The following is a 25,864-nucleotide window of genomic DNA, read 5'->3' on the forward strand; positions in this document are numbered from 1 at the left end:
GAACAACTGAGGAACCCTGAAGAGGAACAAGAAGACCATCGACCCGTAGAGGAAAGGGAAGATATGGTTAGTACCGTGCTCGGGGACTTCCCTCGGTCTTGGACTCAAGTCAATGGTGCAGTTGTGGTACCCGTACTCACCTTCCTCCAACCATCATCCCAAGAACCTACGGAGCAACCGGTAGAGCTGGAAGAACAGCCGGTCCAGGAGGCAGAAGACTCTACACAAGCAGACCCGGAAAATCAACCCTCTGCTTATAGTGAGCATGCCATACCCCTAGTGAGCCAGAGGGCCCATGGACAGCTGCCCAGTTTACCCTTGGCAGCTCCTACACCCTGTAGTTCAGGGCCAGACAGTCAACTCCGTAGGTCCACTAGGGCCACTAGAGGCCAGCTACCCGCACGTTGGAGGATCTAAATGTTTAAGCTATCTTATAATGTTTACTTGTTTATAGTTGCTTGTGTATAATTTTGTGTTTCTAGTTCTTTTTAGGAGTCCTTGGTGGATTTACCGGGAATCCTTGTACATAGTTGGAGCGTAACCCAGGATGGACTAAAGACTGTTAAGGACTCGGGGCAGGACAGGCCCCTACCTGGTTACGTCTCCCTGTTTTGGTGAAATGGACACCTTGCTTTTCAAAACTGTACCCGGTTGCGGACACGCCGTAACCATCTTATGTGTTTTTCTTATTGTATTGTTATTGTTATACCTTGTTATGTTTTTCTAAAAAAATATGTTTAGTCCCGGAGTACTAAATTTCACTAGGGGGGAATGTGACACCCCAGGGGTCTGGTTGCCACAGTGATAGAGATATTACGTCTGAGAGCAGGTGGGAGGTCCTTTGGTCAGGGATCCTGTGCATGCCACACCTCCTGCCCAGTCTTGGGAGGGGAAGGACTTCCCCTATATAAACCCGGGGCTGAGGCAGAGTTAGGGAGAAAGAAGACAGAACAAGAGTAGAGAAGAGAAGCAGCATAGCAAGAAACATCAGGAGCTCCGTGGGGAGCAGTGTTACAACGAGTCAGGGGCTGGCAGCTACAGAGCTCGCCCTGACTGAGAAGATTTCTTACCGGACCCGGAGTCCGAGGCTGTGGGGACTAACTCCTACCCAGCAGCAGAAACCGTCCGGCAGAGGATTTCAGGTCCTCTGGCCCAGAAGCCCGAAGGCACGGTCACACGCGTGGGACCAGCACCGCCATCGTGGAGCGGAAGCCATTAGAAGGCCCCGAGTCACCGGCCATACGGGTGAGCACCACACGGTACACTCAGGGACGTGGGCTACTTATTCCCGCCTCTAGCAAGGTAGCCAGAAGAGTACAGTTAGTTGGGAAGGCCTACAACTCCGCCTGGCCAGGGGAGATCCCATCTGCTCAAGGACTGACCAGGCCCCTATCACTAGCAAGTACTCCGGGAGGGTCTATCTTTGTCACCAGTAAAGACCCTGAACTACACCGCACCGTATCTGAGTGGTTCCTGCTACCCCCATCATCCACGTCGGCTGCCCTGAGGCCATACCCCTCCCGTTGGGGGTTATACCATCCACGCTGCACCATCCTTCCACCGGCCTCAGCGGTCTGCCCTGCAGCGGCAGCTCCATAGCTGCATTCAACGGGTGGCGTAGTCACCAACCATCTACTGCTAGTACATCGCCGCTCAGTTTGACTCCCTGGGCGTGGACCGGGTCGCCGCCACGAGACTACAACCCTCAAGAGATCCGGCTCCGGGTAAGCTCCCGCGTGCGCAACGCAGCGCGACACAGGCCCAGGGGCGCGTCACATTCATCAAAGCAAAAGGTGGCTACTTTGAAGAACCTAGAATATAAGACAGATTTTCAGTTGTTTCACACTTTTTTGTTAAGTATATAATTCCACATGTGTTAATTCATAATTTTGATGCCTTCAGTGTGAATGTACAATTTTCATAGTGATGAAAATACAGAAAAATCTTTAAATGAGAAGGTGTGTCCAAACTTTTGGTCTGTACTGTATATATATATATATAAATTTGTCATTGTCAAATTGGTATAACATTTATAAACATCGATAACAAACTATTCTTACGACCTTTTTCTTGCAGGACTCCTGTAAGAAATCAACAATTAACACAATTAAAACAATCAGCATCTCTTCCGCTGGAGCTTTTCGTACGTCTTCAACCAGCTCTCTCTCTCACTAGGCCAAAACTAGTCTTTCCACCAGGTAACATTGTCCATACTGTCGGTGGTGAATACCACTCAAGTGGGCTCACCTGGTCCGTAGGCAGAGATACCTGTTTCGAATCGACAGTCCTTGGCACTTGGCTTGGTTCACCAAGTGTCTCATATGTTAGCATCATGGGCCTCCTCACTTCCCGAGTCGACATCCTCCTGGTGGGTTGTTCCTCCTATACCACGGGTTCCTCGGTTGCCGGAGTTTCTTCTGCCGCACTCATTTCTCGTACTTCCTAAGATGATCTTGGAACTGCCTCTGTAAGTTCCTGTGCTTCTCGTGAATCATCCGTTTCCACCTGGTCTGGTAATTCTGCTACTCCTAAGTGTCGATAGGTTTTTTCAATGACCGGTGGTCGATCATCAGATCTGGAATGGACGTCATCTGTATTCCTTGGTACAAACTCTGGTGCTTCCGGACTTAGTTCATTCTCCTGAGGATGGTACATCCCTCTCTTTGCCGGTCCTGCTCTTCTTCATTCGAGCTCTCAAGGTCACTATCCACATCCAGAGCTTCAGCTGGTGGTAGTCCCTTAGTCGATCTCGATCGATGGCGATCTGCTCCTGGGAAGTCTTGTGGTGGTGGGAAATAATCACAGGGTAGTAGTAAATTCCGATGGACTACTCTGGTTTTATTGTCCCTCGTTTCCAATCGGATTTCATACACTGGACTATCATCGGCTTTCCTCTTCACGACCACATACACCTTGTCTTCCTAGTATGAACAAAGTTTTCCTGGACCACCTTTTTCACGTACGTTCTTGACTAGCACCCAACTTCCCGGTGTCAATTCTGCTCCATAACATTTTCGATCATAGTACTCTTTACTCTTGCTCTGCCCTTGAATAACCACTTTCGATGTGTTGGGACGTTTATCTTTCAGACACCAACACTTTCTGGTCATGTACCTCTCAATATCTCTCTGCATGTACTGCCAGAAGAAGCGCTCATGGATCAAGTTTGTTGTCCTTTCGTGTCCAATGTTTTCATGGAGTTCTTTGAAGACCAACCTACTGAATGCTCTGGGTAGTACCAACTGCCGGTTTTGACCTCCTTTACGATACAGGATACCATCTTCACTGAGGTAGAGCTTCACCCATTCTCTAACTAAAACAGATACTGCTGGTGACTCATTATCTCTCTCCCGTTTACTTGGTAACCGATTTTGGTCCACATAAGTTAGCATTCGGCCAATTATCTGATCTTCCTGTTGTGCTCTACGGATTGTTCCTTTTGGTAGTTGTTGAATGGACAGGGGGTGATCTTGTTCTTTTCGCTTTTGCAGTGGGTTCCACCGTCAACGGACACCACAGTGGTGGGTCTTCCTCTTGATGAGCTTGTACTGCTTGGGTAGTGCTCTCAATTGCCTCCAGACTGACTTCCTCTGAGCATTCTTGCATGAACTCCTCAAGCTCTAGTGGCATTCTTGACAATCTGTCAGCATCCGCATTGCATTTTCCTGTCCTGTACTTGATACTGAGATTGAAGTTGGCTAGTTCAGCGACCCATCTCTGACCCGTCGCATTCAGTTTGGCTCTAGTGAGGACATAGGTCAAAGTGTTGGTGTCAGTGTATATCTCAAGCTCTTTGCTGTAATAGAGATAATTCTAAATCGTTCACAGATAGCCCATTTCAATGCCAGAAACTCCAATTTTCCGGAATGGAGATGGTAATTCTTCTCGGCGTCTGTCAATGTTCTAGAACCGTAACCGATGACTCTCAATTTTCCATCTTGATGCTGATACAGGGCAGCTCCCAGTCCAACTTGAGAAGCGTCACAATGAAAAACAAATGGTAAATTGAAATCAGGATATCCCAAGATGGGTGGTTTTACCTGGTAATCCACTAGTTCTTCCAATACCTCCTGATGGTCTGCTGTCCAGAGAATGGGCTGCTGGGACGAAACAGCGTTGTTTCTTTTAAGCCCGGTCCTGCCCGCGTTCTTCTTTTTATCCATGAGTGTTGTTGACTCTGTCATCCCGCAAAGAGGAGGTATAGTGGGGCGGCAATTCTGGAGAAGTTCCAGATGTAAGTACGATAGTAGGAGAGAAATCCAAAGATCTGCCTCAACTCCCCGACGGTAGAGGGCTGTTTGTCTTTAAAGGCCAGTACCGGAGCAATATCTGCTAGGTCAATGGTATATCCTTCTTCGGACACAATTTTCCCTAGAAATCGGACTTGCCTTTTGAACAGTTCACACTTCTTTGAGGTCAACTTAACTCCGTGTTGTTGATACCGCTGGAGTACAGTCCTCACGTGTTCAACATGCTCCCGGAAGGTTTTGCTGTGTACCACATTGTCATCCAAGTACGGCTGGCAGATATCATCCCTCAATCCTTCTAAACATGTCTCCATAGCCCTCTGGAATTCTGCTGGAACTGAACTGAGCCCAAATGGTATGCGGATCCACTCATCTAATCCCCACGGTGCGATGAATGCTGTCAAGGGTCTACTGAACTCTTCAACAAACCCTTGGTGGTATGCCTTACCCTGATCGAGGACAGAGAACCAGGTGCTTCCTGATAGGCTAACCAGCATATCTCGGATCTTTGGTATTGGGTGTCGATCAGGTACTGCCTTTCGGTTTAGTTCCCGGTAATCACAACAGAGTCTCAACTTACCGTCCTTCTTCCTAACACAGACAATAGGAGAATAAGACGACTTTGACTTTGGGACCCAACCTCTGTTGATTGTATCTTATAAATACTCTTTCACTTCACGGTGTAATGGTTTCGGCACAGACATGTAACTTCTGGTTACTGAGGTCGTGTCTTTCAAATTGATTTTCAAATGCAATGATGGGATACAGCCTAGATCAGCGTTAACGTTGGAGAATGCATGACACTCTTCTCTCTGCATCTGTTTTGCTACCACTAGATCTTCAGCACACAAGTGTTCCAGGGGTACAGGAAGATCCCTGGACCCCGAGGTGGGTCACGTGATTTTCTTCCCAGGGCAACTCCTGTTCCTTGGTGGGGAGACTGAATTCACCGTATACCCCTGGGCCGGTCTCACATTGGCTGGATATACCACTTTAACGGTTTCGATGTGACCTAACACAGTAGGAATCGTAAGCACAGTCTCACCTTGAACTAGGCCTTCTGGAAGTTCTGAAGAGTCTTTTGGCACGAACAGTCTCTTCTGGAATTTTCTTTCCAGTTCTACCCGGACTCCACACCTCACCCCTACCATTTGGTTTGCAGGGATGATGGTTGGGAGCAGGCCTACCTTGACTTCTTTTAGGTCCATTGTATTCTACGCTTTCGTTACTCTATGAATCCGCCATAGTGTTTGCTATGGCGAGCAATGTGGCGATTGCATCCACCACCGTCGTCCCTGTCTTATGTTTCATGATGACCTCACTGATTACATTATAACCCAGGATAGGATCCTCTGCCACATTCTGATCACTGGTCACAAGAAAAGGTACCAAATGCTTGATGGTTTTGCTGTTCTTCGTGGCCCTGAGTTGGAAAGTCACTTCCACCCAGCCTATGAAATGAATTTCGGTCTGGTTGACGTCTTTGCCGTGGAATTCCACTGGTCCTAAGAGTTCTTTTAGTGACCGAAGGCAGGTCTGTGGCAGGTAGCATTGTTTTTCTTATGAAATTCGCAATAAGTTTGATGTTTCACATGACCCTCTTCCCACTGAAAAAAATAAAGTTGGATCCAAAATCGCTGACATCAAAATGGCCGCCATGGTCACCACCCATCTGGAAAAGGTTTCCCCCTCCCATATACTAAAGTGCCACAAACAGGAAGTTGATATCATCAACCATTCCCATTTATTTTAGGTGTATCCATATAAATGGCCCACCCTGTATAATGGCCTACCACATATCCCTCAAAATATTATAATGGCCCCACTTAGCCTTCCATACAGTAAAATGCTCCCCCATAATCCTCCATATAGTATATATCCTCATCCCCCAATCCTGGTACGTATTGCACCCCTCATCCCCCCAATCCTGGTACGCATTGCTCCCTCATCCCCATTCCTGGTATGCATGGCCTCCTCATCCCCCAATCTTAGTATGTGTGGCCTTTTCATCCCCCAATCCTGGTATGCATGGCACCCCTCATCCCCAATCCTGGTATGCATGGCACCCCTCATCCCCAATCCTGGTATGCATGGCTCCTTCATCCCCAATCCTGGTATGCATGGTTCCCTGATCCCCAATCCTGGTATGCACGGCACCCCTCATCCCCAATCCTGGTATGCATGGCTCCCTCATCCCCAATCCTGGTATGCATGGCTCCCTCATCCCAAATCCTGGTATGCATGGCTCCCTCATCCCCAATCCTGGTATGCATGGCTCCCTCATCCCCAATCCTGATATGCATGGCACCCCTCATTCCCAATCCTGGTATGCATGGCTCCCTCACCCCCATCCTGGTATGCATGCAACTCCTCATCCCTATCCTGGTATGCATGGGCCCCTCATCACCAATCCTGGTATACATGGTACCCCTCATCCCTATCCTGGCATACATGGTACCCCTCATCCCTATCCTGGTATGTATGGTACCCCTCATCCTGGTATGCATGGCACCCATCATCCCTATTCTGGTATGTATGGTACCCCTCATCTTGGTATGCATGGCACCCCTCATCCCAATCCTGGTATGTATCGCCTCCTGATCCCAGAAATCTGGTATGCATGGCACCCAATCCCTCATCCTAGTATGCATGGTACCGCTCATCCTTATCCTGATATGCATGGTACCCCTTATCCCTTTTCTGGTATGCATGATACTCCTCATCCTGGTATGCATCGCACCCCATCCCTCATCCTGGTATGCATGGTACCCCACATTCCTGTGCTGGTATGTATGGTACCCCTCATCCCTATTCTGGTACGCATGGCATCCCTCTCCCTCCAATCCTGGTATGCATGGTCCCCTCACCCCCCAATCCTGGTATGCATGGGCCCCTCACCCTCCAATCCTGGTATGCATGGGCCCCTCATCCTCCAATAATGGTATGTGTGGTACCCCTCATCCTGGTATGCATGGTCCCCTAACCCCCCAATCCTGGTATGCATGGTCTCCTCACCCCGCAATCCTGGTATGTGTGGTACCCCTCACCCCCCAATCCTGGTATGTGTGGTCCCCTCACCCCCCAATCCTGGTATGTGTGGTACTCCTCACCCCCCAATCCTGGTATGTGTGGTACCCCTCACCCCTCAATCCTGGTATGTGTGGTATCCCTCACCCCCGCAATCCTGGTATGCATGGTCCCCTCACCCCGCAATCCTGGTATGGATGGTCCCCTCAGCCCGCAATCCTGGTATGCATGGTCCCCTCAACCCCCAATCCCGGTATGTGTGGTACCCCTCATCCTGGTATGTATGATCCCCTCACCACACAATCCTGGTATTCATGGTCCCCTCACCCCACAATCCTGGTATGTATGGCCGCCTCACCTTCCAATCCTGGTATGTGTGGCCCCCTCACCCCCCAATCCTGGTATGTGTGGCCCCCTCATTCCTTTCACACTGTACACACATACAAAAGAAATAAACAGTTATACTCACCTTTCTTCTCTGTGCTCCAGCGCTGCTGCGTCCTGTTCTGCCGGAGGCCGGGGGAGGAGTGCGGTGCCGGAGCACCGCGCTGTCCGGCACCATTTTGCTGAAGACACATTGCGAATGTGTCTTCAGTAAAATGGCGCCGGATAGCGCTAAGCGCCTACGCCGATCCGATGGCTCACTCCTGCCTCGGTCTCCGGCGAAGAGAGGCGCCGCGGCAAAGCTCCTCCCGGTCAGCTAAGTATGTAAGTATGGCGCCGGAGATCGCGGTATGCGTTCAGTGCCTACGCATACCGCGATCTCCGACGCCATACACTCCTCCTACCTGTAACGGCTGGATGCGTGATTCTGTCTGAAGCCAGACTGCTCGTCGCGCATGCGCAGTCTATCAAGGTTCAGAGAGAGACACGCATCCCCGGTTATATTGTAGATATATATATATATATATATATATATATATATATATACAGTGGGTACGGAAAGTATTCAGAACACTTTAAATTTTAGCTCCAGAGATGCAGTAGGGAGATGGGAGAAAGTTCCACAAAGTCAATTATTACTGCAGCCCTCCACCAGTTGGGCCTTTATGGCAAAGTGGCCCGACGGAAGCCTCGCCTCAGTGCAAGACATATGAAAGGCCGCATAGAGTTTGCTCAAAAACACATTAAGGACTCCCAGACTATGAGAAATAAGATTCTCTGGTCTGATGAGACAAAGATAGAACTTTTTGGTGATAATTCTAAGCGGTATGTGTGGAGAAAACCAGGCACTGCGCATCACCTGCCCAATACAATCCCAACAGTGAAACATGGTGGTGGCAGCATCAAGCTATGGGGGTGTTTTCCAAGAGTGTGCAAAGCAGTCATCAAAGCAAACGGTGGCTACTTTGAAGAACCTAGAATATAAGACATATTTTCAGTTGTTTCACACTTTTTTGTTAAGTATATAATTCCACATGTGGTAATTCATAGTTTTGATGCCTTCAGTGTGAATGGACAATTTTCAAAGTCATGAAAATACAGAAAAATCTTTAAATGAGAAGGTGTGTCCAAACTTTTGGTCTGTACTGTATATATATATATATATATATATATACACAGGTGTTTCTCACAAAATTAGAATATCATCAAAACGTTAATTTATTTCAGTTCTTCAATCCAAAAAGTGAAACTCCTATATTATATAGAGTCATTACACACAGAGTGATCTATTTCAAGTGTTTATTTCTGTTAATGTTGATGATTATGGATTACAATTTATAGCCAATGAAAACACAAAAGTCATTATCTCAGTAAATTAAAATAATTAACAGAAAACACCTACAAAGGCTTCCTAAGCATTTCAAAAGGTTTCTAAGTCTGTTTCAGTAGGCTCCACACTCATGGGGAAGACTGCTGACTTGACAGATGTCCAGAAGGCAGTCACTGACACACTCCACAAGGTCCCAGAGTCTGGAGGAAGAGTGGAGAGGCCACAATCCAAGCTGCTGGAGGTCTAGTGTGAAGTCTCCACAATCACTGATGGTTTGGGGGCCATGTCATCTGCTGGTGGAGGTCCACTGTGTTTTATCAAGACCAAAGTCAGCGCAGCCATCTACCAGGAAAGTCTTTCAGCCTTTTTACATGATAAACAACAAACTTGTCATAATTAATAATTTAGTAAATGGCATTACGGAGACCAAAAATAAAATTTAGAAGATTACAAAGACGTTCGCCAAATAAAACTTCATATTTCTGGAACCACTTCCAATTTAATAAAAAACAAATTACATTTCTGGATTCCCCATCATTTAATTACGGATTTCATAAGCAGGTTGATTCTGTGTTGTAGCATTAAGTTTAGAGCTGATCAGTAGAAGCTGTGTTGGTAAGTTAATGTTGTTGATTGTAATAATATCAGAGCCAGAGCATTGTATATACTCGAGTATAAGCCGAGGCACCTAATTTTACCACAAAAAATTGGGAAAAGTTATTGACTCGTGTATAAGCCTAGGGTGAGAAATGCAGCTACTGGTAAATTTCCCCATCCTGGTACGCATTGCCCCCTCATCCCAAATCCTGGTACGCATGGCTACCTCATCCCAAATTCTGGTATGTATGGCCCCATCATCCCCAATCCTGGTATGTATGGCCCCCCTCCATCACTGCACACATGAAAAAAAAAAAAAAAAACACTTCTATTCACCTGTCTTCCTCCCCTCTGCTCCAGCGCTGAGTCCTGTCTGTCAGCAGCTCATGTCAGCATCTGAGCAGCGAATGACATCACTGTCATGCACGCTCAGACGCCGAGGTGAGCTACCGGGATATTCACTGCTTTCCACACCAGGACTATGCGTGGAGAAGAGTGAATATGCATATTCTTTAATAGTGGGCACTGTTAGCTGGAGCCGCGGCTCAGTGCTCTTCTGTGCCTGCTATTAAAGAAAATTAATATTCACTCTTCTCCACTCCCATGGGCGTGGAGAAGCCTGAATATTCACTTACCTTTAGCAGTGGGCACAAGTGGTAGCTGCAGCAGCGGCTGCTGCGTGTGCCCCGCTCCTCTGCCGCCGCAACCCCCCCCCCCCACTGTCCACTACCGGAATGTACAGTATATACCTGAATATAAGCCAAGGGGGGCTTTTTCAGCACAAAAAATGTGATGAAAAAGTCGGCTTATATGAGAGTATAAACGGTATATCGGACTCACCTCAACATTAAGCTCTTTATATAGTAAGATAACATAAATACATCACAACTTCACATAGACCAAAACAACGAAGACAAAGACAATAGAATGCAGACTGCTCAGTAACCTCACCGTTCTTCATTCTTATTGCATATGATTGTCTGTATAACCTTTCTTTCTACATAAACTGTATATATATAACCAGGGGTGGATTAAGAGTAGCAAGGGCCCCGGGCAGTTTAGAAGGCGCGCCCCCCCCCCCCCCACACACAAACACCTGATGTATCACATGTCACATGATCCCCTGTGATAGATCATGTGATAGTTCACGTGAAATTAATTTGGCACAATATTAATTATAATATTTTTTTTTAGGCTGTGTGCCCACTACGCGTTTTATAGGCAATTCCGCTGCAGAAACGCTTACAAAACGCTTGGTAGAAGGTCTGCCATGTTCCCCAATGATAATCCGCATGTGCTGTGCACATGCTGCGGAAATTTCCGCTGCGGATTATCATTGCGGAAAAATCCGCAGCACTACCAATTATTTTGCGGAAGCGCTGCGTTTTCACTGCCATTGACTTGCATTAGATCGCATGGAATCCGCATCACTGCATCTGTAGATGCGGAATCCATGCGTTTCAATGTGCGGATGGTACCCGGGTGTGGAGGACAGGAGACTCTCCTCCGGACCCGGGTACCATAGAACCTGTAAAAAAAAGAATAAAATAAAAAATAAATATTATACTTACCTTCTGATGGCCCCCGGTGTCTTTATCCAATGCGTCCTGGCTTGCCGGCAGCTCGCGATGGTCTGAAAAGGACCTGCCGTGACGTCATTTAGTCATGTGACGGGTCACACGACCGCTGACGTCGGCAGGCCATCAGAAGGTAAGTATATATTTTTTATTTTTTACCATTGTTTTACGGTCACACTATATATGCCGGTTGCCGGTTGCATGGATTTATATAGTGTGACCAAGTTGTCAAGCACTTTCCAAGTGATGCTAAAATCACAACCCGCATGTGGAAATGCAAGTAAAGAACGCTTCACATCCGCATGTCCCTAGCAGGAAAACGCATGTAAAATCCGCATATACAATCTGCATGTATAATCCGCATGTAAAATTCGCATGCGTTTTTTCTGCCAGGGAGATGCAGAAACGCTCAAAAAAAATCCAGAACATTTCTGTATCGTGGGCACATAGCCTTACATTAATTGTATGACTCAATATTGAGCACACGTAGCCATCTATACACAGCGGGAGGCCGCACGTAGCCATCTATACACAGCGGGAGGCCGCACGTAGCCATCTATACACAACGGGAGGCCGCACGTAGTCATCTATACACAGCGGGAGGCCGCACGGCGCCATCTATACACAGCAGGAGGCCGCACGGCGCCATCTATACACAGCGGGAGGCCGCACGGCGCCCACCCCAGAGACAGCAGGAGGCCGCAGGGCGCCATCTATACTCAGCAGGAGGCCGCACGTAGCCATCTATACACAGCAGGAGGCCACACGGCGCCATCTATACACAGCGGGAGGCCGCACGGCGCCCCCCCAGAAACAGCAGGAGGCTGCACGGCGCCATCTATACTCAGCAGGAGGCCGCACGTAGCCATCTATACACAGCAGGAGGCCACACGTAGCCATCTATACACAGCAGGAGGCCGCATGGCGCCATCTATACACAGCGGGAGGCCGCACGGCGCCCCCCCCAGAGACAGCAGGAGGCTGCACGGCGCCATCTATACTCAGCAGGAGGCCGCACTGCGCCATCTATACACAGCAGGAGGCCGCACGGCACCATCTATACACAGCAGGAGGTCGCACGGCGCCATCTATACTCAGCAGGAGGCTGCACGTAGCCATCTATACACAGCAGGAGGCCGCACGGCGCCATCTATACACAGCAGGAGGCTGCACGGCGCCATCTATACACAGCAGGAGGCCGCATGGCGCCATCTATACACAGCAGGAGGCCGCACGGCACCATCTATTCACAGCAGGAGGCCGCACGGCGCCATCTATACACAGCAGGAGGCCGCACGTAGCTATCTATACACAGCAGGAGGTCGCACGGCACCATCTATACACAGCAGGGGGCCGCACGGCGCCATCTATACACAGCAGGGGGCCGCATGGCACCATCTATACACAGCAGAGGGCCGCATGGCGCCATCTATACACAGCAGGGGGCCGCTCGGTGCCATCTATACACAGCGGGAGGCGGCACGGCGCCATCTATACTCAGTGGGAGGCCCCACGGCGCCCCCCCAGAGACAGCAGGAGGCCGCACGGCACCAACTATACTCAGCAGGAGGCCGCACGCAGTCACGCATGCAGTCACGCACACACACAAACATATACAGACATATACATACACGCATAAACACATTTGAAACACAAAAATACATATAAACAGACATCACACAATGATATCTGCCTGCACACACACACACACACATATACACACACAGACTCACCATCCCCCGGCTCCATTCCTCCTGCCTGCTCTGACTTCTCCGTTGCAGCAGTGCAGGCCGGGCGCGCACTGCGTGACGTCACAGCTAGGAGACACGGCCGCGCACAGGGCCGTGCCTCCTAGCAGTGACGCGGCCGGGCCAGCACAGGGAAGTTAACTGCTGCAGTGCTGGCCCGGCCGATGAAGAAGTAGCGGCCATGCGCCGCTGCTGGGGGAGCGGTCCGGGGCCCCCCCTCCCGCCACTGCTACCGGTATGTGCCGCGGCGGCCCGCACATATAATGAGGGCAATCCGGCATTAGACACCCCGCCCGGAGCCGCAGGCCCCCTGCAGGATCGGGGCCCCGGGCGGTAGCCCGGATTGCCCTCATTATAATCCGCCTATGTATATAACACGGGTAACACAGGAAATGACCAAGCTTTCATACGGTCATCCATTCACAGGTCTAAGAGGCAGGAGGGAGCGAGGGACAATCTTCTGTAGGTAGAGGCTGACCCTATTAGAACCCTCTATAATACCTGAGTACAGGGCAGGCTCTTTATGCCTAAACCTGCCCCTGCATTAACCTCTCACACAAATTGTGCAACAAAAACTATCCCATGTCAGAGAAATATATGGTTTTGGAGGGATGGTTTTAGTCAACCCAAGTATCAGGAGGGAGCATGATAAGATTCTTATAAAATATAGCGGTATATTGAATTTTCATGAAGGATTTTTTGCAGGAAAATACAGACAATACATTATTGTTTTCCTTATTGTATCCTTGTTACCATTACACATAATCTTTGTACTAACCAGTAATGGTTTCATATGTCACAGCCAGGCATTACATTGTAGCTAAATATTTAATTTTCTTTTGATATGTTTTAGTTTTTTAAGCCTTGTTATCATAGATGATCCAGATCCTGAGACCCTCAACGAATGCTCAGACCAGAGGCAGAAGAGCTCATGCACAGTGGTGTAGAGACGTGTAGTCTGTCTATTGGGTTTGTAAACCTCTGTACACACACTATTGAGTTAGCTCTGCAGTTCTCACAATGGTGCGTGACACATACAAACAGACTATGAAAATGGCTTCTCTCCTGTGTGAATTCTCTCATGTATCAGAAGATTTGCTTTTTGAGTAAAACATTTCCCACATTCTGAACATGAAAATGGCTTCTCTCCTGTGTGAATTCTCTCATGTATAACAAGAGATGATTTATGAGCAAAACATTTCCCACATTCTGAACATGAAAATGGCTTCTCTCCTGTGTGAATTCTCTCATGTTTAACAAGATCTGATTTCTGTACAAAACATTTCCCACATTCTGAACATGAATATGGCTTCTCTCCTGTGTGAATTCTCTCATGTGTAACAAGATGAGATTGATAAGTAAAACATTTCCCACATTCTGAACATGAAAATGGCTTCTCTCCTGTGTGAACTCTCTCATGTATTAGAAGATTTGCTTTTTGAGCAAAACATTTCCCACATTCTGAACATGAAAATGGCTTCTCTCCTGTGTGAATTCTCTCATGTATAGCAAGAGATGATTTATGAGCAAAACATTTCCCACATTCTGAACATGAAAATGGCTTCTCACCTGTGTGAATTCTCTCATGTGTAACAAGTTCTGATTTCTGTACAAAACATTTCCCACATTCTGAACATGAATATGGCTTCTCTCCTGTGTGAATTCTCTCATGTGTAACAAGATGAGATTGATAAGAAAAACATTTCCCACATTCTGAACATAAATATGGCTTCTCTCCTGTGTGAATTATCTCATGTATTAGAAGATATGCTTTTTGAGTAAAACATTTCCCACATTCTGAACATGAAAATAACTTTTCTCCTGTGTGAATTCTTTCATGTTCAACAAGATACGATTTTCCTGTAAAGCATTTCCCACATTCCGAACATGAATATGGCTTCTCTCTTGTGTGAATTCTCTCATGTGTAACAAGATGAGATTGATAAGCAAAACATTTCCCACATTCTGAACATGAATATGGCTTCTCTCCTGTGTGAATTCTCTCATGTATCAGAAGATGTACTTTTTGAGTAAAACATTTCCCACATTCTGAACATGAAAATGGCTTCTCACCTGTGTGAATTCTCTCATGTGTAACAAGTTTTGATTTCTGTACAAAACATTTCCCACATTCTGAACATGAATATGGTTTCTCTCCTGTGTGAATTCTCTCATGTGTAACAAGATGAGATTGATAAGCAAAACATTTCCCACATTCTGAACATGAATATGGCTTCTCTCCTGTGTGACTTCTCTCATGTATTAGAAGATATGCTTTTTGAGTAAAACATTTCCCACATTCTGAACATGAAAATAACTTTTCTCCTGTGTGAATTCTTTCATGTGCAACAAGATATGATTTATGAGCAAAACATTTCCCACATTCTGAACATGAATATGACTTCTCTCCTGTGTGAATTCTCTCATGTGTAACAAGAGATGATTTATGAGCAAAACATTTCCCACAGTCTGAACATGAAAATGGCTTCTCACCTGTGTGAATTCTCTCATGTGTAACAAGAGATGATTTATGAGCAAAACATTTCCCACATTCTGAACATGAAAATGGCTTCTCTTCTGTGTGAATTCTCTCATGTATAACAAGATGAGATTGATAATCAAAACATTTCCCACATTCTGAACATGAATATGACTTCTCTCCTGTGTGAATTCTCTCATGTGTAACAAGAGATGATTTATGAGCAAAACATTTCCCACAGTCTGAACATGAATATGGCTTCTCACCTGTGTGAATTCTCTCATGTGTAACAAGAGATGATTTATGAGCAAAACATTTCCCACATTCTGAACATGAAAATGGCTTCTCTTCTGTGTGAATTCTCTCATGTATAACAAGATGAGATTGATAAGCAAAACATTTCCCACATTCTGAACATGAATATGGCTTCTCTCCTGTGTGAATTCTCTCATGTCTAGAAAGATTTGACTTATTAGAAAAACATTTCTCAGATTCTGAATATGAAAATGGCTTCTGCACTGTTGTAGTTTTCAGGTCTTCCACATTTCTTCTCTGACTTTTATTTTGCTTTATAATCTTTGATGAATTTGTAGATGACACTTCATGACAGGGCTCATATGACAGATCTTTGCTTTGAACAGCTGGGGGTAAATCTGAGATGCCAACCTGCTCTTCATATGTATCTTGTGTGATACTACAATCACCTGTCTTAAAATATATCAGATGTCCTTCAAGGCTCCTGGTAAAGTCATCTGCCAAGAAATACATTTATGTTATTTTTTGGGAATAATTTAACATTAAAAATAATGTGTATATATATATATAGAAAAAATCATAAAATAAATGTAAGAAATTCCACACAAACCTACCATCAGATTCATGCTGATCGAACCTTGCGCTGCACGGATCAGGCACTGGCTGCGCAGTCCACAACTAGTGATGAGTGAGTACCATAATATTCCTAATCGCTATACTCGTAACGAGTACTTTGTAACAATTGCGTATTCCTTCCGAATACCGTGTACAATGTAAGTCAATGGGAAATGCGAGTAATTTTTTTCTGGACCCTTCAAAAAGGGGCCTGGGGGCCTGAGGAAGAGGCTGAAATGGATGGGAAAGGGATGAAACAGAATGGGAAGAGCCTGGGGAATGGGCCTGCATGCATTTCTGACTCACATATGGTTTCTGGGAATAAGTTTGTCGCAGTATTACGCCACTTTTACAGACACACAAGAACAACTACCAAACCTAACCTAAATTGCATTTAACAGGCCAAAAAGGTTAAGAAACAGTTTTCCTGCAAAATGACTTCTTGATAATGTACTACTTGGTCCAGTGCAGAATGTGCATCATATTTCCAAAAATTACTCCTTGGGTCTGTGTCATAGGTGTAGGGAGATTCCATGACGAGGGTCTAGCTTGACAAACATTATCTATTATGGAATACTGTAGTAGTTGTGGCCCTCAATTCAAGTTTTCAGAGGGCCATTAGTCAGTCATCAACAGTCAGTGTAAATTTCTATTGAATATATATCCCCTATCTCAGCACCTCCACGGCATATAAGGAGAGGTCGGGCCAAGGGTTCAGCTTAGACACCCAATAATTAAAGGGAACTTAAGCGTCAGAAAGGAAGCACGTATGGTCACTTAAGTACCCCTTGACTATGTTCTGCAACTTATCCCTCCATGGCCTTGTTACAGGCACAGATAGTCCTTGCTGTTGTGCTGGTTTATTGAAAACTGCCTAATTTGTGCACAATTTCCCCCGACCTCTGTTGGAGCTGGTGTTCGTGTCTCTCCCTATTATCCCTTGGTGTTGAAAAGAGCCGGTACCTCTGCCACCAGCATTGTCTGAGGGTGATGTTTTCAGCAACTGATCTACAACGGCCCTCTTGATCGATTCCATTGTAAAACTGTTTGTTGACTCCAAAAGGAGAGAAGGAAATTTCTCCTTGTACCGTGGATCGAGAAAGTTGGCCAACCAGTATAGGTTGTTGAATAAAATGTGTATCACGTGAGGGTCTTGCCACAGACACTTACACAAGAACTGTGCCATGTGGGCCAAGCTGCAAAAAGGCAAATGTTCTGTGTCCCCAACAGTAGAAATAGTACCCATCCTCTTGTCACGCTGATCCGCCTCCTCCTCCTCCTCTCCAGCCCATCAAGCCTGGACAGACATGAAGCTTGGGTTGGGTGTCCCCTCTGTAGCATTACGAGTCCCCTCAGTAGCATAGAAAAACAAGTCCTCTCCCTCCTCATCTTCCTCCTCATCACCCATTGTTGCCTCAGAATATTGGCTGGGCTGGGTAGTAACACCCATTGGGAAATCTGGCTCCATACCAACCTGCTGGGCGCTCAAAGCTTCCTCTTTGAGATTATGCAGTGATTGTTTCAAGAGACACAGCAGTGGGATGGTTACGCTGATTATAGCCTGATCACAGCTCACGAAGTTGGTGCAGTACTCAAAGTTCTCAAGAACCTCACAAATGTCAGCGATCCACACCCACTCGACAGTTGTTATGTGTGGTGGCTGACTCTCAGTCTGACGGGCATGCTGAAGCTGGTATTCAGCTACTGTCCTCTGCTGTTCACTAATCCTCGCTAACATACGATAGGTGGAGTTCCACCACGTGGGCAGGTCGCAATGGAGTCGGTGACTTGGCAAATTCAAGCGCTTTTGCAGCGCTGTAAGAGAAGCAAAAGCGGTAGAACAATGGCGGAAATGGGCGCTAATAAGGCGCACCTTCTCAAGTAGGTGCAGCAAGTCATGGTAAGTTTTCAGAAATTTCTGAACAACTAGGTTCAGCACGTGAGCCATGCATGGCACATGTACCAGCTTGCCGACCTTTAAAGCCATCACCAGGTTACGCCCATTATCGCAGACGACCAGACCAGGTTGGAGGTGCAGCGGGGAGAGCCACTGATCGGTCTGTTTTAAAGCTTGCCACAGCTCTGCTGCAGTGTGTGCTTTCTGACCTAAACAGATCAGCTTCAGCAGAGCGTGTTGCCACTTTGCCGATGCGCTGCTGCACAGGTCCCAGCTTGGCAGTGATGGGGAGGGTAATTCAGCAGAGGATGAGGAGCAGGAGGAGGGGAGATAGGAAGTGGAATATGAAGAGGCAGAAACCCTGACAGAAGTTGGGCCCGCTATTCTTGGCGTGGGTGGGATGTGTGATGTTCCAGTTTACGCCTTTGTCCCACCCACCACCAGGTTCCCCCAGTGTGCCATAACAGAAATGTATCGTCCCTGTCCACAACAACTTGTCCAGGTGTCTGTTGTTAGGTGGACCTTCCCGGTTATGGGGTTGGTAAGAGCACGGTTCAGATTGTTTAACACGTGCTTGTGTAATGCAGGGACGGCACACCGGGCAAAATAGTGGCGGCTGGGAACACTGTATTGTGGGGCAGCCACAGCCAAGAGAGCACGGAAAGACTGTGTTCCCACAAGCCTAAGCGGCAACATCTCCACAGCTAGCAATTTGTCAATGTGCGAGTTTACTATTTGTGCCTGTGGGTGCGTGGCTGGGTATTTACGCTTTCTTTCCAAGCTCTCAGGCACGGACAACTGGACACTTTGCTGGGACAAAGAAGTGGATGTGGTTGATGTTTGTTGTGTGTGAGCAACGGCAGCTTGTGGGCAGGAGGTATGAGCGCCTGCTTGCTGAACAGCAGATTCTGAAGGACATAGCCCAGGCGACATGGCATTGGTTTGACCCGCAGATGCAGATTTGTTACCCTGGTGTTCCGCCCACCTACTGGGGTGCTTGGCTGCCATGTGGTTTTGCATACTAGTGGTGCTTAGGTTGCCTTTGCCCTGGCCTCTGCTCAACTTAGTATGGCAGATGCTACAGACTACAATGTTTTTCTCTGAAGGACTTTCAGAAAAAAAATTCCACACAGCAGCTGAATGCCCCCTTGCCCTGACTTGGCACATAGCGGGGGTTCTCTTGGGAACAGTTGACCCAGTTCTCACTCTGGGCAAACCACGACCCCTTGGTGCCAGTGTTGGTGCTACATATCCATCTTCCTCTGTGTTGCTGTCATGGCTATGCATGACAACGGTCCAGGTCGGATCAGTGGACTCATCATCGACCACCTCGTGTTCCATCTCATCCTCCTTCCCAGTTGACATTGTAGGCTGACCGGATGGCAACTGTGTCTCATCATCATCAGCCTCCACCTCTGGAGACAGTAAATGACGTTCCGCCAAGTGGCTTTCTTCTGGCAGTAGGTCCTCAAATAATTGAGCATCAACGCACGCCACCTCCTCTTGTCCCTCTTCAATGCTGCACGGTTATAGGCCAGAGCCAACCAAAGGATACGTACCAAACAGATCCTCGGAGTGGTCAAGCTTGGGATCATATGTCTCCTGTGACTGATAATGGCGGGAGACAGGAGAACCAGCTTCAGGATTGGATGGGCCAGCCTTCTGTGTATCGTCAGTAGACTGTGTGGTCATGGAAGATTTGACAAGAGCTGTTTTAAGACACTGGAAGAAGACTTTATCCTCTCTCTACCTAATACACAATCTCTCCCTCCTTGTACTCTGACTTTGTTGTGAGTCTTCAGCTCTGAAAAGAGCTATTTTTTGGTTGTATTATGGAGCTAGTGAGCGGCTCCTTTAAACACAGAACTAGTACACACTGCAGGTAGCCCTGAAAAGGGCTTTTGTTTTATCAAGAGGCCTAAACACTCCCTAGCAGCTCAGAAATCTCTCCCTATGCTTATATAACGCAAGCTCCAGATGCAATGTGCATAAAATGGCGGCGGCAGGGCTTAAAGAGACCCTGTGACACTGGGCGGCCAGCCAATCACAGTAATGCCACAACCAAGATGTCTGCGGCATTACTGTGATTGGTTAAGAAGCCCAGCATATTTACTGGCTGCAAAGGAGGCGCCAAAACTGCAGGGCGGGACATCCGAATATAGCGAGGCGAGTACACAAATACTCACAGAATAACGAGTAACCTGAATACCGTACTATCCGTGCGAATAGTAACGAATACACTCGCTCATCACTATCCACAACCCAATGAAGTGTGATGGGGAATGTAGACCTTGATTATTTACAGGTAGAAAAATGGTTGTAAGGCGCATTATACCTCTGTTCTTGGGTAGATGGTTGTGTTGTCATTTCGCAGGACCCTGGTCCAGTGACCACATCAGTAGTTTGTGGCCACCAGACAGGAGCTCTGTGAACACTGCAGTGTGAAGCATACATGATTCCATGCCAGGGCAACAACTCAAGAGGAATCACAAATTCCAGCAGGTAAATGGTGATTTCAATGGTTCCCATCCAGCAGCCACAGACTTCTGACATGGCTGAGGGTCCAAGGTTTTGCAAACTTATCTCTATAGTGCAACCCAGAGGCATAACTAGGGGGGGCAACCGTGGCATGTGCCCCAGGCGCAGCCAGCAGGAGGGCGCAGTTGGGCTGCCTAATGCGACGGTCCAATGTGCCTCCCCTGGCGGCTGCATTCTGCCGTCCCCCGGACTGAGAGTCGGCAATTCTCTGACCTGGCTGTCAAACTGACAGCCAGCTCACAGAAGCTGCAGTGCGTCGGTTCCCAGTGATTGTACTGGCGTCTCACAGACGCGAGTACAATTGAAGCTCTAACCTCAAGGTCAGAGCGACGCCAGCAGTGTGATCAGGTCATGTGATCAGGTCATGTGATCACGCTGCTGATGTCACTCGCCAGCGCCCAGCGCGAAGAACAGGTGGAAAATTCTCCAGATTGGAGCTGAAGACACCGAAGAATAAATGTAATGGAAGGTTGGGGGATATTTAATGTTGGGGAGGGTTTACTGTGTGTTTATGGGGGGTATTTACTGTGTGTGTACGTGTATGTACTGTGTGCGTGGTGGGGGTATATAATGTGTGTGGGGGGGTATTTACTGTCTGTGGGGGTGGGGGGTATTTGCTGTGTGTTGGCGGGTATTTACTGTGTGTGGGGGTATTTACTGTTTGTGGGGGGGTATTTACTGTGTGTGGGGGGGTATTTACTGTGTGGGGGGTATTTACTGTTTGTGGGGGGTAATTACGGTGTGGGGGGTATTTACTGTGTGGCGGAGTATTTACTGTGTGCCGGGGGCGTATGTACTGTGTGTGTGTGGGGGGGGGTATTTACTGTGTGTGGGGGGTATTTACTGTGTGTGGGGGGGTATTTACTGTTTGCGGGGGGGTATTTACTGTGTGGGGGGGTACTTACTGTGTGTGTGGGGAGGGGGTATTTACTGTGTGGGGGGGTATTTACTGTGTGGCGGGGTATTTACTGTGTGTTGGGGGTTTGTACTGTGTGTGTGGGGGTATTTACTGTGTGTGTGGGGTATTTACTGTGTGGGGGGATATTTACTGTGTGTGGGGGGGTATTTACTGTGTGGTTGTGGGAGGGTGGTATTTGCTCTGTGTGTGGGAGATTTAGTGTAATGGGGTGGGGGAGATTGATTGTGTGGGAGGGATTTAGAGTAACGGGGTGGGGATGATTTGAGGACACAAGTGAGGGATCGGTGCAGACAATATGGGGAGCAGGAGAAATTTGAAGATACAATATGAGAAGCAAGGGGTGAGATGGGGGGATGTGTAAGGAGGCAGTACAGAAAGTGGGAGGGGGAAACATGTGAGGAGACTATTGAGGGGATAGTGTGAGGAGGCAGTATGGGGGGAGAAAAGTGTGAGTGGGCACAGAGCAAAGACTGAGTAGTGTGTGTGTGCGGGAGTAGCATGGGGGGAGAGTGTAAGGGCACAGCCAGGAAGGGACAGTAAGCGAAGGTGGAAGAGTGTGATGAGGGGGCACAGTATAGAGACTGGGCCCTATAGGGGGGACACAGTGTGAGAGGACAGTGTGAAGAGCGGGCCCAGTATGGTAAGGAGGGGGCAGTGTGGAGGGCATGTACCATAAGAGGGACAGTGCGGGTGATATTTTGTGCAGTGAATATAGTGAGGGGCAATTATTTATTCAGGGGTTCAGTGTAGGGCAGATATTATTATTCAGGAGCATTATAATGACACCGCCATCTTTAAGGGCATCGTGTGGGGATGTGCAGCAGAAGAGCGGAGAAGATGGAAGTCTGCAGAGACGGCTGTGGATGAGAAAACTCATCATGGCGTCTGGACAAGATGAAGAAGAGAAGAAAGAGAACGACTCCAGAGACGTTAACTATCAGGTACCTGGGCGTAAATGTTTTTTGTGATACTGACTAATTATCATGTTATTATTCATATTAGGAGCATTAAAGGGGTCGTCCAAATATGTGATGAGTCTGCAGTCATTCTATGTGACTGCAGACTTCTGAATTCTCACAGTGCGCACCGCATGCTGTCAGGATTCTCTGGTGCCAGCGATTTCCATACATGAGGTCACATGCTGACTAGACATGCGTGGCCTCACTCAATGAAAATGAAGTGAGCGAGGCCGGACACGTCTAGTTGGAATGTGGCCAGTAGTATACAAATCTCATTCTTGTGGAAAGGAGAATCTTAAGTGTGTAGGTGCACGTAAATGTTTGACGACCATGATGCGCCGAGCGCCTGTACCTGGTTTGAACAGTCATTCTGTCCCTTTAATAGCACTCAGTTCAGCAGCATCTGCGTCCAGTGCAAGGATTTTACACAATTCTCAGCTAGATTACAGCAGGAAATTCCAGTCAGCTCCCAACCATGCCAGATTCAGCGGGACAATCCTGCTGTCTCGCCCGGTGAGGACCTTGTCCTGACTTCTACTCAAACTAATAAATAATTATTTTCTTGTGATCTGATCTCTACATGAACTGAACCCACAACCCGTATAATTGAAAGCAGAATCTAAAGCCATGAGCCACAATGACAGCTATGGGAGAATTTTCTATACTTGGAGCTGCATAACTGCCTCTGAATCCACAGGAAAATGATACTGTAACATAGACCTATACCGTACTTTTGGACTATAAGACGCACCGGACCATAAGACGCACCTAGGCTTTAGAGGAGGAAAATAGGAAAAAAAAATGTAAGCAAAAAATGTGGGCATGACCCATTGTTATGGGGGTGGGGGGAGTGCTGCAGACACTGTTATAGGGATAATGTCCCCCAATTCTGTTCTAATATCCCCCATCCTTGTATATATATGTTCCCATCCTGGTATATATGGCCCCCCATCCACATCCTGGTATACATGGGTCCTCAACTTCATCCTGGTATGCATGGCACCCCTCATCCACAATCCTGGTATGCATGGCCCCCTCTTCCCCAATCCTGGTATGCATGGCCCCCTCTTCCCCAATCCTGGTATGCATGGCCCCCTCTTCCCCAATCCTGGTATGCATGGCCCCCTCTTCCCCAATTCTGGTATGTATTCAACCCCTCATCCCCCAATCCTGGTATGCATGGCACTCCCCATCCCCATCCTGGAATACATGGCCCCCTCATCCCAATCCTGGTATGCATGACCTCATGATCCCCAATCCTGGTATGCATGTCACTCCTCAACCCCAATCCTGGTATGCATGGCCCCCTCATCCCCAATCCTGGAATACATGGCCCCCTCCATCACCAATCCTGGTGTGCATGGCCCCCTCATCCCCAATCCTGGTATGTATGGCACCCATCATCCACAATCCTGGTATGCATGGCCCTCTCATCAACAATCATGGTATTAATGACCCCCTCTTCCCCAATCCTGGTATGCATGGCCCCCTCTTCCCCAATCCTGATATGCATGGGCCCCTCTTCCCCAATCCTTGTATGCATGGCCCCATCATCCCCAATCCTGGTATGTATGGCCCCCTCATGCCCAATCCTGGTATGCATGGCCCTCTATCCCAATCCTGGTATGCATGACCTCATGATCCTCAATCCTGGTATGCATGGCACCCCTCAACCCCAATCCTGGTATGCATGGCCCCCTCATCCCCAATCCTGGTATGCATGGCCCCCTCATTCCCAATCCTGGTATGCATGGCCCCCTATCCCAATCCTGGTATGCATGACCTCATCATCCCCAATCCTGGTATGCATGGCACCCCTCATCCCCAATCCTGGTATGCATGACACCCTCATCCCCAATCCTGGTATGCATGGCCGCCCATCACTACACACATGAAAAAAATAAACAATTCTACTCACCTTTCTTCCCTCAGCTCCAGCGCTGCCTCCTGTTCTGTCAGCAGCTGATCTCAGCGTGCAAGCAGCACATGACGTCACTTCCATGCGCCCTTACACTCTGATATCAGCTGCCGGGATATTCACTCCTCTCCACGCCGGGACTATTGGCGTGGAGAGGAGTGAATATTCATTTTCTTTAATAACACACACTGTCAATCACAGCCACCAGCTTCCTACTGTGTCTCGGTGATCACGTGTGCCCGCTACTAAAGAGAATGAATATGCATTCCTCTCCATGCCCATGGGAGTGGGAAGGAGTGAATATTAATACTCTCTAATAGGGGGTACAGAAGATAGCTGAGCCGCTGTAGGAATCCGTCAGCTGCAACTGACAGTGTGTGTTATTAAGGAAAATGAATATTCACTCCTCTCCACTTCCATGTGATCGCTGCACCAGCCAGCTATGGCTACTGCCTGTGCTCCGCTCCTCCTACTAACCAGAAAGAATTCTCCCTCTCACAGACCTGTTAGTTTTTCTTTAAGAAGCCTCCTACTCTGCACTCATTACCTGTATTAATTGCCCCTGTTTGAACTCGTTACCTGTATAAAAGACACCTGTACACACACTCAATCAATCACACTCCAACCTCTCCACCATGGCCAAGACCAAAGAGCTGTCTAAGGACACCAGGGACCAAATTGTAGACCTGCACAAGGCTGGGATGGGCTACAGGACAATAGGCAGCAGCTTGGTGAGAAGGCAACAACTGTTGGCACAATTATTAGAGAATGGAAGAAACACAATATGACTGCCAATCTTCCTCGGTTTGGGGCTTCATGCAAGATCTCGCCTCGTGGGGTAGGGATGATTCTGAGAAAGATCAGGAATCAGCCCAGAACTACACGAGAGGACCTGGTCAATGACATGTAGAGAGCTGGGACCACAGTTTCAAACATTACCATGAGTAACACACTACGCCGTCATGGATTCAAATCCTGCAGGGCACGCAAGGTCCCCCTGCTCACGCCATCACATGTGTAGGCCCATTTGAAGTTCGCCAATGACCATCTGGATGATCCAGAGGAGGTATGGGAGAAGGTCATGTGATCAGATGAGACCAAAATAGAACTGTTTGGTATCAACTCCATTCACTGTGTTTGGAGGAAGAAGAAGGATGTGTGCAACCTCAAGAACACAGTCCCAACCGTGAAGCATGGTGGAGAAAACATCATACTTTGGGGGTGCTTTTCTGCAAAGGGGACAGGATGACTGCACCGTATTGAAAGGAGGATGGATGGTGTCATGTATCACAAGATTTTGGCCAATAACCTCCTTCCCTCAGTAAGAGCATTGAAGTTGGGTCATGGCTGGGTCTTCCACCATGACAATGACCC

The 25,864-nt window shown here is 47.7% G+C and overlaps 1 protein-coding gene across 1 annotated transcript in view; it reads right to left on the reverse strand.

The window, feature by feature from the left end:
- Positions 1-13,955: 13,955 nt before the first annotated feature.
- Positions 13,956-25,864, reverse strand: part of LOC141264817 (uncharacterized) — a 184,493-nt gene continuing 172,584 nt past the window's right edge. The window contains exon 5 of the mRNA XM_073677161.1: positions 13,956-15,843. Within this exon, the coding sequence (XP_073533262.1) occupies positions 13,956-15,843 (1,888 nt within the window). The remainder of the gene's footprint in view (positions 15,844-25,864) is intronic.

This window comes from Phyllobates terribilis, unplaced genomic scaffold, assembly GCF_046119375.1.
Source record: "Phyllobates terribilis strain yellow unplaced genomic scaffold, ASM4611937v1 Scaffold_4__5_contigs__length_816908805, whole genome shotgun sequence".
In the NCBI taxonomy this organism is placed as follows: Eukaryota; Metazoa; Chordata; class Amphibia; order Anura; family Dendrobatidae; genus Phyllobates; species Phyllobates terribilis.